Source organism: Oryzias latipes, chromosome 24 (assembly GCF_053564925.1).
Source record: "Oryzias latipes strain Hd-rR chromosome 24, Olatipes_Hd-rR_3.1".
NCBI classification, from domain to species: Eukaryota; Metazoa; Chordata; class Actinopteri; order Beloniformes; family Adrianichthyidae; genus Oryzias; species Oryzias latipes.
In genome coordinates this window covers 11,819,407-11,836,571 of record NC_136260.1, presented here as the reverse complement: position 1 = coordinate 11,836,571, position 17,165 = coordinate 11,819,407, and the positions used below count along the sequence as shown (strand labels likewise).

The 17,165-nt window shown below is 37.6% G+C and overlaps 1 protein-coding gene across 2 annotated transcripts in view; it reads left to right on the top strand.

Moving 5' to 3' along the window:
- Positions 1 to 17,165, top strand: part of kif26bb (kinesin family member 26Bb) — a 70,276-nt gene that overhangs the window by 8,145 nt on the left and 44,966 nt on the right. For both annotated transcript variants that reach the window (XM_011492007.4, XM_078942706.1), the window contains exons 4-9: positions 319 to 440; positions 1,709 to 1,880; positions 7,496 to 7,705; positions 8,163 to 8,256; positions 9,101 to 9,372; positions 10,359 to 10,536. In XM_011492007.4, coding sequence (XP_011490309.1) covers positions 319 to 440; positions 1,709 to 1,880; positions 7,496 to 7,705; positions 8,163 to 8,256; positions 9,101 to 9,372; positions 10,359 to 10,536 — 1,048 coding nt within the window. The remainder of the gene's footprint in view (positions 1 to 318; positions 441 to 1,708; positions 1,881 to 7,495; positions 7,706 to 8,162; positions 8,257 to 9,100; positions 9,373 to 10,358; positions 10,537 to 17,165) is intronic.

Here is a 17,165-nt window from a genome sequence, read left to right as displayed (position 1 = left end):
CAAGTTGTCGTCACCAGAACACGGTGGATTAATCTCTTCGTAAAAGGTTATTGTTTTATTAGGTTTTTACTTTGGCAAATTGGTGACATTATATTCAGAGTTAAAAAAATTGTGAGCATGTGTCTGAATTGCATTAACATCTAGGGCACTAGATGGTCTGACAGCAAAGTCTTTTGAAGGTTAGGGTGTTGTGAGGACATTTAGACATGTAATTGCAGCTTTCGATGCTCCACCTAACAGAGCACCACCACTTCAGAGTTTCTGCTGGAGGACACTGACAGGTTCAGATGTTTACATGAATCTTCTCCTCTCTGGCAGGTTGCAGATGATTCTACACTGAGCTGCATTAATGATGGGGTTTTACAGACCAGCTCCAGGATCCAGAACATCTCCAGAGTGGTGACCATTGCTAACACTGCAGCCATGTCTTTTCTGGCCAGGTAAAGTTTAAAAAGAATTTTTTTTTTTGCATTAGATGTTAAAAAAAAACACTCAAAAGGAGCTGCAGAGTTAGCAGAATTTATGTTTGAAATGTAAATGTTTATACAAAACAAAAAGAAAAAAATGTCACATTTAGGACATTTATTTGGGACTGCAGGTGAGGAAGGTATGAAAGCAGCATTTTGAACAAAGACGGTTGCAACTTTACGTCAGGGGTTATTGGCCCATTCATAAAAAGTTTACTTCTATCAGGAAAATGTCAAACAGTGCAAATGTGCTTTGTTCCAGCTTGCATTTTAACCAAAGAAAGATGCAATGGTGGCTTATTTGCAGAAAAAGAAAATATGGAACATCTGGCAAAGGACAAGCATAAAAATAAAATTGAGCATCGGAAATCTGGTGTTGCTTTTTGTAAAATGTGCTCAAACTGCATAATGAGTGCTCAGAATCACATAAAAAATGGTAGAAAAAAAACTCTTTTGGCTTTTGCAACTGTTTTTTGAACTCTGATTCAGACAAGCAGAATCTGTCCAAAGAAAACAAGAACATTACCGGTAGTTTGCTTGCAAGGGAATACTGGTGTGATTCAGGGAAAAAGGAAGTGCAGATGGAACAACCTGTGATGCAAAGACAGGAAACAAACCAAAAAACATCAAATTCAGTTAAAAAAAATTTGGAAAAATCCAAAAAAGTGAAGATCATAAAAAGGGAAAAACCACGTTGTTGGTGTTAAACATTTAAAGATTTATCAATATGCTTTAACTAATTATTTTGATTGTTTTTTTACTGTTGTTTGTAGTAAGTCTGAAAAACTACTGATCAAAAATCACCCTAACATTTTCTGTACATGTATTATGCTATAAATTATTATCATTATTATAAAAGAAAAATCAGACCTATGCTTGTTTATTAATTCAAAAGCTTTTTTAGTTATTTGGCTCTACATTTCTAACAAGACTGTTTATTTTTCCACCGCTTTAAATAGGTAAAATTCTTTGTTTTTGTTGAGTTTTGTCTGATCCAGACAATTCTTAACGTAACCAGTAAACCTCTGAGTAACAGTGTTAATTATAAACTATTTATTTCTCATATGAAAGGTTTTTTATTCATTTTTGATATTTTAAAGAAATTCTGGTCCATGTTACTTCCTCCAAAATGCTGCCTGAACACTGTGGAAATGTTAGTTGTGAGAGCCATTAGTAGTCACTTTTCCTTAAATACAGCCTCTAACCCCTCCCATGCTTAATGCCTCCTCCTCCTCCTGCAGGGCGGCCGAGAAGCTCAACCTGACACTGAGAAAAAAGAACCAAGCCTCCGATCCAGCTCCCTCCAATGCCTCCACCTGCTTCAGAGAGATCATCCAGAAAAACCCACCGCCCGTCCCCACCTGCCTGCTCCAAGCTGCTGCTCGGACCAAAGACTCACCCGATGTTGGCAAGGTGGATCTACAAATTCTCACACATCTAAATCAAAAGTTTTAGCCTCTATAGTGAAGACATTTAAAGTACAGCACATATAGGAACAGTTCAATTTACAGTTTACATATTGAAGAAATTGAATCAGTACAGAAGCTGACAGAATAAGTGTGGATTGGCGATGTGCTTTTGGCAGCACCGACTATCGTCTTTCCACACGGACACCATTGTGGAAGCACATTCCTTTTTTTTTTTCTTCTTTAACCCGTCATGTGGCAACATAAAGAGATCTCAGTCAATTTGGAGGAGATCCTATATCCCTCCGCCTTCATGATACACTGTTATGTGGTGCTAATGCCTCCATCTCCTTCCTCCCAATCCTTCTCCGCACCTCCTCTGGGAGCGAAACTGAGATAGATCAATATGGCTGCCTGCCCTGCCTTTGTCTCTTGGCTGGACTCTTGGGTTTAGTGTAGAGTTACAGCTCTGGGCTCTGCCACACCTACCTGCACCCTCAGCTGTGTGGATCAGCAGCTTTTTTTAAAATGTTTTTCTTGAATAATTAAACTAATAAATTGTTTGGCATTATGCTTGAAAAGAATCAGGGGTGTAGTTTTGCAGGATGGATCAGAAAAGTGAAAACGGAGAATGGATAACACATGACAGATGGACTGTGGCTAAAGACAAAGAGGGATGATGTCACTGAGCTGTAACACAATCCCATGCAACATCGAGACAACCACAAACGTCCCGGTCCTGGACACATTTTGAGCACAACTGCTGTCGGAGAGGTTGAAGGTACATCATGCCATGTTGCGTGCCGGGACAGGAGCGTCAATGCGAAACACTCCATTGACACAACATTCTGAGCAACATTCTCTTAACTGGATTGGGGGACCAGTTGTTCACTCACTCACCAAATGTGAAAAAAAGGGGGAGGGGGCGTTATACATTGTGGGACACATTAATGCTGCTAATTAGGTGATTTTATTTCCACTCATTACTACTCGGGCATCGCACTCAAGAAATGTTACCTAAAAACTAGAGACAGACAAAACTTTTTTTCACATTAGCATTGTTTGGAATTTTCAAAAAAGGTGCATACATTTTTAAAATATAAATTGTACTGAAACTCTTTCTTGTACCCAGCTTCCTAACCCTGTAACACTGGAGATGTCTCCCGCAACAGCAAAATAACACACGATCTTTGGACATGTATGATTGTATTTATCTGCAATTTAGATCGGAGTGTAAAGATGTTCACGTTGCTTGTCGTAAAGGAAAGCCCGACAGTTATGTCAGCTTACAGTGTCAGCCAGGTCAGTCTTGACTCTTCGACTGTTTAGACATTTACCGTATATCCTACGAATTCTGATGCAAACATAACACTTTAAACATAACGGCGCATACTTGGTTTTCTCAGCATCAGAACCAGCTGGTTTACATTGATTTTGCACTTCACTATTTTAGGGGATTGAGTATCAGCGCAACACTGCTTTTCCCCATTTCCGAATTACCTTTATTGCGTAAACGGTTGAAGAATTAATTAAAAGAATGTCAACACTGGCGCGAAAGCTCTGGTGTTGGAATGTTAACCTACAGACAGGAGCCCATGTGCAACTTCATTGAATTCTGAAAAAGTTTAAGGCTCTGCACAAGACAAAAGATGTAGATCACAGACATCAAAGGGAAGTTTAAATATAGGTAGATAGTCAGCCCGCATCATCACCAGGACCCCGTTATCCCACCACATCACACCAGTTCTCCAAAACTTACACTGGCTTCCCATAAAACAAAGGATTCGTTTCAAGATTCTCCTCATAACCTTCAAAGCACTCCATAACCTGGCTCCACCCTATATTTCTGATCTTCTTCACATTTCCATTTCCTCCTGGTCTCTCCACTCCTCTTCCTCTCTCCAACTCCATGTCCCACCTGCCCGTCTAGCCACCATGGGGGGCAGAGCTGTCAGTCGCTCCGCCCCTCAGCTATGGAATTCTCTTCCTCCTGATCTACTCAATACTGACTCTCTGCCACAGTTCAAATCCAAAATCAAGACTCATCTCTGCAAACAATCATACAGTTAATCCATTCAGTTAACACAACTTAATTTGTCTGTTTTTATCCTGTTTTTTATGTCTTCTTTACGTTTATCTTTATGTTTATTCATGTTTTACTCTGTTGATTTCTTATTGATGTTTTATTGTTTGTTTTACTGTTGTTCATATTTTTAACCTTGTACAGCGACCTTGGGTGACCTGAAAGGCGCTTGAAGAAAAATGTATTATTATTATTGTTATTATTATCCCTTCTTTGATGGCATCCAGTAGACTAGAATGAGAACTCTGATGGAAAATTCTAATTCTAACTGACATTCAAAACCTTTATTAATGTTCAGAAAGGGAATACAGTGGTTCCTTGATTATTGCAGGAGTTACATTCCATAAATAACCTGCGAAAGGTGAAATCCGCAAAGTAGTGTTATAGCTGTTGTAAGGTAGTAAAGTTCCATGAAGACATGAACATTTTCTAATTTTTTTCTCTTGTTTAAACTCTTAAAGTTCAAACCTTCACAGAAAAACAAGTCCAGGTTTACAGACAGAAACCCAAAGATATGATCGAGATCGAAGATATATGTAAATGTGGCAAACTGAACGCATTCTGGACGGGTGACAGGGCACGGAGGAGAATGATTGACAAGGACAACAGCCAATCAGAACGCAGAACAAAGTGCACTTTAAAACAAAAAGCATTTAAATTTGGATAGATAGATAGACAGACAGACAGACAGACAGACAGACAGACAGACAGACAGACAGACAGACAGACAGACAGACAGACAGACAGACAGACAGATAGATAGATAGATAGAGTACTTTATTAATCCAGAGGGAACTTGCATATCCATCCATTGCTACTCAAATACACAAACATTCAATAGAAGTTTAAAAAGTAGATGAGTAATGAATAGTCATAAAATCATAAAATAAGCACACTGGTAAGCTGCAATATATTGAGGGACCACTGAATAATAATTCAGAGTCAGTTTAACTGTAATGTTTGGCTCAGACTTAGCTTGTATTTGCTAGATTTTTGGCCCATTTTTGCTTAGATGTGGCCTTAAATACGCTCACGGTTTGTTTTTTGCTAAGCTGCATTTGTAACCTTACATGACCCCAATTGTGAATTATTTTTTTTAAGCGTTGAACATTGCTTAGCCTCCCTGTCACTCATGCTGAGTCTGGAAAATGCAGTTTTAGGTGGTAATATGCAATAACCCAGGTTAGCATTTATTTATCACAGGTGTTGCTGGCAACACATTTGAGCCAAATGTACCTAAAGTTTTTCAAATGTGTCTCCTGTTAGCTGAGCAAATAGTCTGGCATTTGCAAATGCAAAATTCACCAAAAAAACAACAACATTTAAAACAGTTTTAGAGATAATTGTGTTTTTTGTCAGTTTATTCAATGTTTCCTCATTAGTTAATAACAGTTTGTCATTGAATGAGTCGCATAAGAGGCAACGCACTGAAGCTATGTGACTTACAAACTGAGTATGCTGCTTTAAATTTGCCAGCGTCTCGTTCAATGCTAATCTCATTTGACAGCTAACCTCTTTTTACTGCCAAGAAACAAGCGGAGCATCAGAAAATGGAACCAAGGTTTTCCACTCCCATACAGAGCACAGTGCAGAGTGCTTGATCTTTCTGTTGCTGCTCAAATTCATATTAAATCGCAGAGCTAAAGCACAGGTATTTGGCAACTCTAAAGACTCTTTTGACACGTCCTCATTAGAAAAAGTGACAGCATCTCCATGTTTCAGCCTTTAGAGCTTCTGCATTATTGCTAAAAAGCTAAAACTGGTTGTAATTAATAGATTTGTTCTTAAACAAACTTTATTAAATTATTTTTGACGGCAAATCTTGGTTTTTAATGTTAAATGTGCAAATTTGTGTTTCTAAAGACAAAGGCGCCACAGAATATGCAGTCAAAGCAGATCACGCATACTTCAGGCATTAAATAATGATAATGTTTTCATCCTGGTATCTCAGAGTAGGAAAAAGGGTTCCTGCTTATGCAGCATTGTTCTACTACATATGCAATGCTAAGTTTAACATGAATGGGCACAAACACACACAAAAAATGAAACAAATCACTTTTCATGTCTTTTTTTAAGCTGTTTTTGGTTGAAATAAACAAAATCAGATTTGAAAAACTATGAAATTGAGGGCAAATGTAATAGTAGTGAGATTAGATAGAGGATGAATAAAATAAAATGTGTATGGTGCATTCAGGTGTGATAGGACGTCCTTAAGGGGTAAGATGACATTTTAACCCATAAGAACCCAAGGTGACATCAGTGTAACAGAAAGAACATCAGAAATGGATTCTGTGGTCCACTTGGTTTGTGGTAAAATACACATAATTTTATTTTTAAGAAATAGTGGGTCTGGGTTCTTATGGGTTAATAAATTTGTGAGTGAAGCGGTGATGCAGAGATCAGAAAGAGATACTTTAAACATTGTTGAGCCGATATTAGACAGACAAGCTGATAGAATCGTTAACGTGTTTAGTGGAAGTTTAAGGAATAATGCAAAGAGCTCTGAACCAAGTGACCTTTACAGAGAACCAAACAGATCTCAGTATGTAACCAGTACATAACTGTCCGGCAAATGGTTGAAAACATGATTTTTTTTTGCAACACAAAAATAAAAGAAATGTGCTGGAAGCATAAAATAATGCATTGAATCCAAAATGACATAGTAAAGTTGAAACAATGTAATGTCGCAGGGTTTAGACTCTCATTCATGGAAAGAAAATTTATGTCAAAAAAGGAAGTAAAATACAAATTTGATCATGAAAATAAAATGTCCAGTGAAAAGTTCAGTATTTTTTGGAATATAAGTCTTGCTTTTTTGCATAGTGTAGTTGGGGTGCGACTTATATGTGATTTAAAAAATAAATAAATAGCAACAACCACTATAGGGCACTGTAGGCGTGTATCAGTATTTGCTTCTAACAGAAACACAAAAGCGTGTAAATGAAGTGTGATTTAAAAAAAAGGAGGCTTTTCTGATTTAAATGAATGCCTTAAAGACCAACTCTGATTAAAATTGTGTTTTTTGGTGTTTTTAACATGTTCTTGTTTCTTTTTCTCTATTATATTAAGAAAATTAAGATTGCGTTTCTGAGTATTTCTTCCTTTCAAACATTGTGAATCAGGAGCAGAAGAAAAAAATGCAGTTTGACAAGAGCTTATTTGTTACGTAGAAAATACGCTGGGTGGGCAACAAGCTTCCTGCTCCGCTCTATTCTGATCCATCCATGTGTGGAGAAATAGATCCATGTATGTCATTGTTTTCCTCGTCTGATCTGACATCTGGTTCAAAACTGTACGCTTTAAGCTCCAATATTGCTCGCCATTGTTGTTGCAGCGATGATGTTAGGTTTGGGATGTGAGGGGCTGTAAGCTGGTGGGGGACAGTGTAAACAGGAGGGGAAGGCGGGGCAGGGTTGCTCAGTACCAATGGTTTCGCCCACAACTCAGAGGTGAATATCTAATAAACTCCTGCCGCTCTGCAGACACTATGTCCTAGAAAACAAATGAAGTATTTTTCTCTTCTCTACCGTGGTGCGCAGGTCAAAGTTGTGCTGAGGGTGAGCAGGATGCTGTCGGACGGACAATTCCAGCCACCTGTCCTCCGGATTGACTCTTCCAGAAAAAGGGTCATCGTAATTGAACCGGCGTCCAAAAACCTGAGCCACAGCACGATGACTCTTGGGAGAGAAAACAGGAATCCACTCAAGACGTTCAGCTTTGATGCTGCGTATTCTCAAGATTGCAGCCAGGTGGGGAATTTTTAAAACAGTTATAAAAGTTTGGGTTTTGACGTCATGTCTTGGTTTCAATCTTTGCAAGCTAATTCCTGGTCTAAAGGTCTTACCACTTGCTTGTTTGGGTGTGGTTAGTAAGGGCACCATTCGCCAGCATCACATGTACGTCATAAATGCGTGTTACTTCCACTAGACGCATGACAATGGTGCGTTCCATTTTCATCACGTCCCTTGAGGTGGCCGCATTAGCTTCAAGGAAACAGCACATCTGCACTCCCTTCAAAATGCAGCCGCTCCTCTCTATGAGCCTCTATGAACCCAGACAACCCAAAAACCCACAGCACCCATACAGGGTGGACAGCCTTCATTGTTTGAGCTCAGTGTACTTCAGAGTTAGCGTGACGAAGCTTAAAGGAGTCTTCAGCTGAACTGGATGATGAACCACACGATGTCTGTCGTTTTGTCTGACCAGGCGGATCTGTGCACAGGCGTCCTGGCTGATGTCATCCGCTGCGTGCTTAGCGGCAGCGATGGATGCGTTCTGGGTCTGGGATGTGCTGATGTGGGTGAGTCATCTGTCGCTGCGAGAGGCCACAGGTCAAGATGAGAGTGGAGCACTTTTACCCATCTATGCACCATCCTCCTCTTATCTCCATTTTCTTTTTTTGTCTTTGTATCAATCTGAACTCTCCATTCTCCTTCTCTTGAAGCTTCACCATTCGTGTTGTTTCACAAGACTTCATGACATTTTTAAATTCTCTGCAGAGAGGAAACAAAAACTTGGCCATTGCCTGCAAACAAAGTGGGCTCTAATGTGTGGCTATTAAAGGGAAGGGAACCTGCATTTAGTACGAAAGGGGCTAGGAAAATTTGTGACACACTTGCGCACACACAGGGCAGTGTCTCCTTGCTTTGTCACGTGACACCACTCTCCGTAAACCTGATTAAATTACTTGACCAAAACAGACTAGATGTGGCCTGCAGCCAGCAGGATATCAATCTCCTTCATGGAATAGCGTTCCCCCTGAAAAAAACGGCGGGCGGCTTGGCCTTTAATTGGAGTAAACCAATTCCCTTATGCTCATTCAATTAGAGTTAGGATAAGGCAAGAGAAGGTAAAACAAGCCAATATTTCAAAAATGAACATGGGGCAAAAGTGCAGCAGAAAATATAGTTTCGAGCATTTCCATTTTTTTTTTCTTAATGACGATCTCTAAATGTCAGACAACCAGAGACCAAAAAACTCTGAAGGTCAATCCGCACAAAACAGAGATGGGAAAAAAACAAAAAATAACTTTGGGGGAAAAAAATCAACAAACCTCAACAACCCACCAGATTTTTTTGTTTTAGCCAGTTTTTATCTTATATATTCAGCATTACCTGCGCTGTACACTGTCCTCTGTGTCTCAGGATCCTGGTCCAGCATGGTGGGGAGTGGTGAGAACATCCAGAAGCTTGGCCTGATCCCCTGTGCCATCTCCTGGCTGTACAGTGCCATCGAGCGGCGTAGAGAGAAGACCTGGACTGAGCTGACTGTGTCGGTGTCGGCCATAGAGCTGTGCTGTGGAGAGGAGGACACGCTGAGGGACCTGCTGGGAGAGGTTGTCCCTTCATCAGGCAGCACCCAGGACAGCCCAAAAGCCCATGTTAGAGTACAAGAGGACCCAGTCTGTGGGATACAGGTACAGGGAAAAATGGGGTTTGGGGAAAATATTACTATTACATTTGTTATTTAAAAATTTGTGATTGCATTGGTGGTTGTTGTTGCTCACCTTTTGGCAAATCCCTTCAGGGTCCACCACAGCGAATCACATTTCACTGATTCCCACAGGTGGTTTGGTAGAGATTTTTACGCCTGGTGCCTTTCCTGACCCAACCCCGCATTTTATCTGGGCTGGGGTCCGGCACAGGGAGACCCAGACTTGGGCTGTATGCTATTATTGGTCTATGTGAGAAAAACTTTTATTTTGCAAAGCGTTGATTTTCTCCATTATGAAAGGGACTAAAATGAAATAAAATTATATTTAGGTCCTTTTAAGATGTTATTTATTTTTTATAACACAACAAAGCCCCAACTTCCATTCCTGAAACAAAGTACCAAAAGTTGCAGTTCCTCAAATGACCAGCAGGTTTTACGAGGGCGCAATGTCTCATTGATTTCCATATCAAACAGTCCAACCTAAGCTAAAAATCTTCAGTCTGGTATAAAGAATTTTTTTGAAATTTTATTGCTTTTTTTCTAATCATTGCAACTGTTTGGGGCTAATTTTAAAGATATATATCATCTGTTTTGTACATTTGTAGAGGTGTGTATTTTGATTGGGAGGTTGGTGGACCAGTCCAGTTAACATATGACCATAGTTACCGGTAGTATTTTTATGGACCATTAAACAACCCAAATACTCTGTGTCAGACAGGTCCCAGTGCACTTCATTTACTAGTAAATTAGCTAAATTTACTATTGCATCTGACTCAACTTTTCTCTGCTTTGTTAATCAGGCTATGGCAGATTACATTGATTAGATTACGGCTGTTTTTTGGTAAATAAATCAACATTTTGGGTGTTTACTTATTAAGGGAAGAAACCAATTCCTGTTTTATCTCAAATGACTAAAATGAAGTAATTAATGATGTCGATGTCATTGTCGTCAATGTCGTTTCATTCCAGATCCGCAACCACAACCGAGTGAAGGCCCCCACAGCAGAGCGGGCCGCTTCTCTGTTGGATGCCGCCATCGCAGCCCGGCGACACGCCGACTTTATCACATACCTTTGCCACAGCTCCATAATGTTCTTCACTCTCTATGTGCAGCCGCCACGCACAGAGAGCAGCACCATCGGAAAAGGTTGTTGTTGGATGCTAATTTTTCCAGCTTCCCCTATTGATTGTTGTTAATAACCTGTTAGACTTAATAGCAAATTTGGCAAAAAAAATAAAACCATCCAGCTTTAAATATGTCTAAAAAATAATTCATAATAACATGCAATTGAAAAAATAAGCAATGAAATGTCAGTGCCCATCTAAAAGCAGTACCACCTGATATTTAATAAATCTAGTTCAACTAACATATGAAGCAAACAAAATCGATTTTAGTCAACAAAATATGTGAAAACTAGAACATTTGATTTGAAAATAGAGCACATACCATTTCATATTACACAAGTTTAGTATTTCTCAGAAACTGTGAACAAGCCAATAAAAGACATGTAAACTTTAATATTTCGTACTTTTTATGAAATATTTGTTTTTGTTTAGAAACTGTAAACAAACACAAAAAAGACGTAAACTTTTTCATTTGAAATATTTTACCAAATTTTTGAGTTTTCTGTTTGTGCAGTCCCCATCCTGACCCATAGACAGCTCTTAATCACAGGCTTCACCTCACTTTGACCCAACATGTGTCATTTGGCCTTTCACAATAACTCTGGCCTTTCACAATAAAAGCCATCAATATTTCTCAAGACGAGAAACTAACATAAACTAGAAGGAGCTGCATTTCCAGAAGAAAATGCAGGGTTGAATGCTGTATTGCTGAAAGAAAGCTTAATTTGTAAAAGAAATGGCTGAACTGAGCTGAAAGAGCTTAACATTTTAAAAGTAAAATGGTTAAAATAGGTGAAAACCTGTAAAAGAGGTTAAGCACAGTGATTCCCTATGTATTTTAATGGAGCAAAAAATCCTGGAACATCTTAAAAAGTTCAATGATTTGAATGACCAAAAGTAATAACTGTAATAAGTTGAAAGATTTGAATATTTTCAAAGTTGAAAGGTAGAAAATTTTGAAGCGTCCGAACCGGGTGTCGAACCGCGAACCTCATGTACCATAAGTTCCCAATGCATTTTAATAGGGCAAAAATTCCCGGAAAAACTGGAATATCTTAAAAAGTACAAGGATTTGAAAAACCAAAAGTCATAGCTGGAATAAGCTGAAGGAGCTGAACATTTTAAAAGTTGAATGGTTAAAATAGGTTAAAAATTGTAGAAGTAGTTAAGTGTCAAAAAACGGCGGAAGATAGTGTAAATAATAACTAGAAGGAGCTGCATTTCCAGAAGAAAATGCAGGGTTGAATGCTGTATTGCTGAATGAAAGCAGAAATATGATGAAAAAGCTGAACATTGTAAAAGTAGAATGTCTAAAATAGGTCAAACATTGTAGAAGGAGTTAAGCATGAAAGCTGTAATTGTTGAAAAAATGGCTGAAATTTCCTGGAATATTTTGAAAAATTAAAGCACCAAAAGTCAAAGGGGAACATTGTAAAAGTAGAATGACCAAAACAGGTCAAAATTTGTAGACGGAGTTAAGCATGAAAGTTGAAATTGTTGAAAAAATGGATGTACGGTTGAAAATTTGAAGATGATGCTAAAATGGCTAAAAGTAGTAGCATCAGCATCATCAACTGACTCAAAAAATCACATTGTTTAAGAGTGTCATGTTGGTAAAAGCTACATGTTCTAAGTTGACAGAAAATCCACTTTTTTCAAAATGGCGGCTTTTCTATTGATTTTATCTCCATAGCAACCATTTCATGTTTGGGTCGCCTGGAGATGAGGAACAAATCAACGTCGGTTTCAGATGAATCGGAAAAAGTAAACTTTTGGACGTCCTTAGCAACGACCTTTGTTTGCTAACCACGCCCACATTCCTTATATGTCCAGATCCAGTGAATTTCATAATGTTCAGATCCGGCCATGGATGAAGTTTTTTGCAACATTTGCTTCAGATTTTGTCAAAAAATGCCCACCAAACAGTAGGTTGTGTTGTCATCCCATAATAATTTCAAAACGTATGTTGAAGTCCAAAGCCTTGTGAGCATTTCAATGTTTGAACGGTGCCTCTAGCTGAAAGCAAATTATAATGCTTGAAAGCAACAAAGGTTTTCAAGGATTCTCCATGTATTTAAATGAAGCAAAAATCTTGAAAAATCCTGGAAAATCTTGGAATATCTTGAAAAGTTCAAAGACTTGAAAGACTAAAAGTCGTAGCTGAAAGGAATAAGCTGAAAGGGTTGAACATTGTAATAGTAGAAGGATTAAAATACGTGAAAGTTTGAAGAAGTTTAAAATTGCCTCACATTTTGGCACAAAATGGCCGCCAAACTGTAGGTGGTGTTGCCATCCCATAATAATTTTGAACCTTATGTTGAAGTCCAAAACCTTGTGAACATTTCAATATTTGAACAGTGTCTCTAGCCAAAAGAATGTTAAAGTTACAATTGTTTAAAGAAGCAAAGGTGTGGCCAATGGAGCAAAAAGATTGGAAAATCTGGGAATATCCGGGAATATCTGGAAAAGTTCAAGGATTTGAAGGACCAAAAGTCATAGCTGAAAGGAATAAGCTGAAAAGGTTGAACATTGTAATAGTAGAATGGTAAAAATAGGTGAAAGTTTGAAGAAGTTTAAAATTGCCTCACATTTTGGCACAAAATGGCCGCCAAACCGTAGGTGGTGTTGCCATCCCATAATAATTTTGAACCTTATGTTGAAGTCCAAAACTTTGTGAACATTTCAATATTTGAACGGTGTCTCTAGCCAAAAGAATGTTAAAGTTACAATTGTTTAAAGAAGCAAAGGTGTGGCCAATGGAGCAAAAACATTGGAAAATCTGGGAATATCCGGGAATATCTGGAAAAGTTCAAAGATTTGAAGGACCAACATGTCATAGCTAGAATAAAATGAAAGAGCTGAACATTTTCATAGTCGAACGGTTAAAATAGGTGAAAAATTGTAGAAGGAGTTTAACTGTGAACTTCTGAACGAAAAATTCTCCATGTATTTCAATGGAGCAAAAATTCCCGGAAAACCTGGAATATCTTAAAAAGTAAAAGGATTTGAAAAACCAAAAGTCATAGCAGAAATAAGATGAAAGAGATGAACATTTTAATAGTAGAATGGTTAAAATAGGTTAAAAATTGTAGAAGTAGTTAAACGCCAAAAAACGGCGGAAGATACTATAATAAATAAAGAGAAACAGAAAAACAAAGGGTTGAATGCTTTACAGCATTCAACCAACTAGAAGGAGCTGCATTTCCAGAAGAAAATGCAGGGTTGAATGCTATAATGCTGAATGAAAGCTGAATTTGCTGAAGAAATGGCTGAACAGAGCTGAAAGAGCTCAACATTTTAAAAGTAGAATGGTTAAAGTAGGTAAAAAACTGTGAAAGAAGTTAAAAAAAAGATTTCCTATGTATTTTAATGAAGCAAAAATCCTGGGAAATCCCGGAATATCTTTAAAAGTTAAAAGATTTAAAAAAAAATCATAGCAGGAAAAAGTTGAAAAAGTTGAACATTGTAATAGTAGAATGGCTAAAATAGGTCAAAAAATGTAGAAGGAGTTAAGCATGAAAGCTTAAGTTGATAAAAAAATGACTGGACTGTTGAAAATTTGAAGATGTTGGTAAAATGGTTAAAAGTGCTAGCATTGGAATCAGCATCATCAACTGACTCAAAAAAACACTTTGTTTGAGAGTATCATATTGTTAAAAGCTACATGTTCTAAGTTGACAGAAAATCCACTTTTTCCAAAATGGCGGCTTTCCTATTGATTTTATCTCCATAGCAACCATTTTATGTTTCGGTCGCCTGGGGATGACGAACAAATCGACGTCTGTTTCAGACAAATCGGAAAAAGTAAACCTTTGGACGTCCTTAGCAACGAAGTTTGTTTGCTAACCACGCCCACATTCCTTATATGTCCAGATCCAGTGAATTTCAATATGTTCAGTTCCAGCCATGGATGAAGTTTATTGCAACATTTGCTTCAGATTTTGTCAAAAAATGCCAACCAAACAGTAGGTTGTGTTGCCATCCCATAATAATTTCGAAACGTATGTTGAAGTCCAAAGCCTTGTGAGCATTTCAATGTTTGAACGGTGCCTCTAGCTGAAAGCTTTTAAAAGTTATAATGCTTGAAAGCAACAAAGGTTTTCAAGGATTCTCCATGTATTTAAATGAAGCAAAAATCTTGGAAAATCCTGGAAAATCTTGGAATATCTTGAAAAGTTCAAAGATTTGAAAGACTAAAAGTCGTAGCTGAAAGGAATAAGCTGAAAGGGTTGAACATTGTAATAGTAGAAGGATTAAAATACGTGAAAGTTTGAAGAAGTTTAAAATTGCCTCACATTTTGGCACAAAATGGCCGACAAACTGTAGGTGGTGTTGCCATCCCATAATAATTTTGAACTTTATGTTGAAGTCCAAAACCTTGTGAACATTTCAATATTTGAACGGTGTCTCTAGCCAAAAGAATGTTAAAGTTACAATTGTTTAAAGAAGCAAAGGTGTGGCCAATGGAGCAAAAACATTGGAAAATCTGGGAATATCCGGGAATATCTGGAAAAGTTCAAAGATTTGAAGGACCAAAATGTCATAGCTAGAATAAGATGAAAGAGCTGAACATTTTCATAGTCGAACGGTTAAAATAGGTGAAAAATTGTAGAAGGAGTTTAACTGTGAACTTCTGAACGAAAAATTCTCCATGTATTTCAATGGAGCAAAAATTCCCGGAAAACCTGGAATATCTTAAAAAGTAAAAGGATTTGAAAAACCAAAAGTCATAGCAGAAATAAGATGAAAGAGATGAACATTTTAATAGTAGAATGGTTAAAATAGGTTAAAAATTGTAGAAGTAGTTAAACGCCAAAAAACGGCGGAAGATACTATAATAACTAGAAGAAGCTGCATTTCCAGAAGAAAATGCAGGGTTGAATGCTGTATTGCTGAATGAAAGCAGAAATATGATGAAAAAGCTGAACATTGTAAAAGTAGAATGTCTAAAATAGGTCAAACATTGTAGAAGGAGTTAAGCATGAAAGCTGAAATTGTTGAAAAAATAGCTGAACTGTCCTGGAAAATCCTGGAATATTTTGAAAAGTTAAAGGACCAAAAGTCAAAGGTGAGCATTGTAAAAGTAGAATGACCAAAACAGGTCAAGATTTGTAGACGGAGTTAAGCATGAAAGCTGAAATTGTTGATAAAAATGGATGTACTGTTGAAAATTTGAAGATGATGCTAAAATGGCTAAAAGTGCTAGCATCAGCATCATCAACTGACTCAAAAAAACACATTGTTTGAGAGTATCATATTGGCAAAAGCTACATGTTGTAAGTTGACAGAAAATCCACTTTTTTCAAAATGGCGGCTTTTCTATTAATTTTATCTCCATAGCAACCATTTTATGTTTGGGTCGCCTGGGGATGACGAACACATCGACATTAGTTTCAGACAAATCGGAAAAAGTAAACCTTTGGAAGTCCTTAGCAACGAAGTTTGTTGGCTAACCACGCCCACATTCCTTATATGTCCAGATCCAGTGAATTTCAATATGTTCCGTTCAAGCCATGGATGAAGTTTATTGCAATATTTGCTTTAGATTTTGTCATTAAATGGCAACCAAACAGTAGGTTGTGTCGACATCCCATAATGATTTCTAAACGTATTTTATAGTCCAAAGCCTGGTGATCATTTTAATGTTTGAACGGTGTCTCTAGCTACAAGTATGTTGAAGTTATAATGCTTGAAAGAAACAAAAGTTTTCAAGAATTCTCCATGTATTTAAATGAAGCAAAAATCTTGGAAAATCCTGGAATATCCTGGAATATCTTGAAAAGTTCAAGTATATGAAGGCCCGAGATTCATAGCTGAAAGGAATAAGCTATAAGAGTTGAACATTTCAATAGTAAACTGGTTAAAATAGGTTAAAAACTGAAGGTTAATATCGCCTCACATTTAGGCACAAAATGGCCGCCAAACTCCAGGTTGTATTGCCATCCCATAATAATTTCAAAACGTATGTTGAAGTCCAAAGCCTTGTGAGCATTTCAATATTTGAACAGTGTCTCTTGCCAAAAGCATGTTAAAGTTATAATGCTTAAAAGAAACAGAGGTTTTCAAGAACTCTCCATGTATTTAAATGAAGCAAAAGTCTTGGAAAATCCTGGAAAATCTTGGGATATCTTGAAAAGTTCAAAGATTTGAAAGACCAGAAGTAGTAGCTGAAAGGAATAAGCTGACAGGGTTGAACATTGTAATAGTAGAATGATTAAAGTAGGTGAAAGTTTGAAGAAGTTTAAAATTGCCTCACATTTTGGCACAAAATGGCCACCAAACTCTAGGTGGTGTTGCCATCCCATAATAGTTTTGAGCCTTATATTGAAGTCCAAAGCCTTGCGAACATTTCAATGTTTGAACGGTGTCTCTAGCTGAAAGCATGTTGAAGTTACAATGGTTAAAACAAAAAAGGTTTTCAAGGATCATCCTTGTATTTAAACGGAGCAAAAATCCTGGAAAATCCTGGAATATCTTAAAAAGTTCAATGATTTGAATGACCAAAAGTCATTGTTGGAATAAGTTGAAAGGGTAGAAAATTTTAAAAGTTAAATGGATAAAAAAAATTTGAAGTGTCCAAACCGGGTTTCGAACCGGGCGCCTCGTGCACCATAACTTCCCAATGCATTTTAATAGGGTAAAAATTCCCGG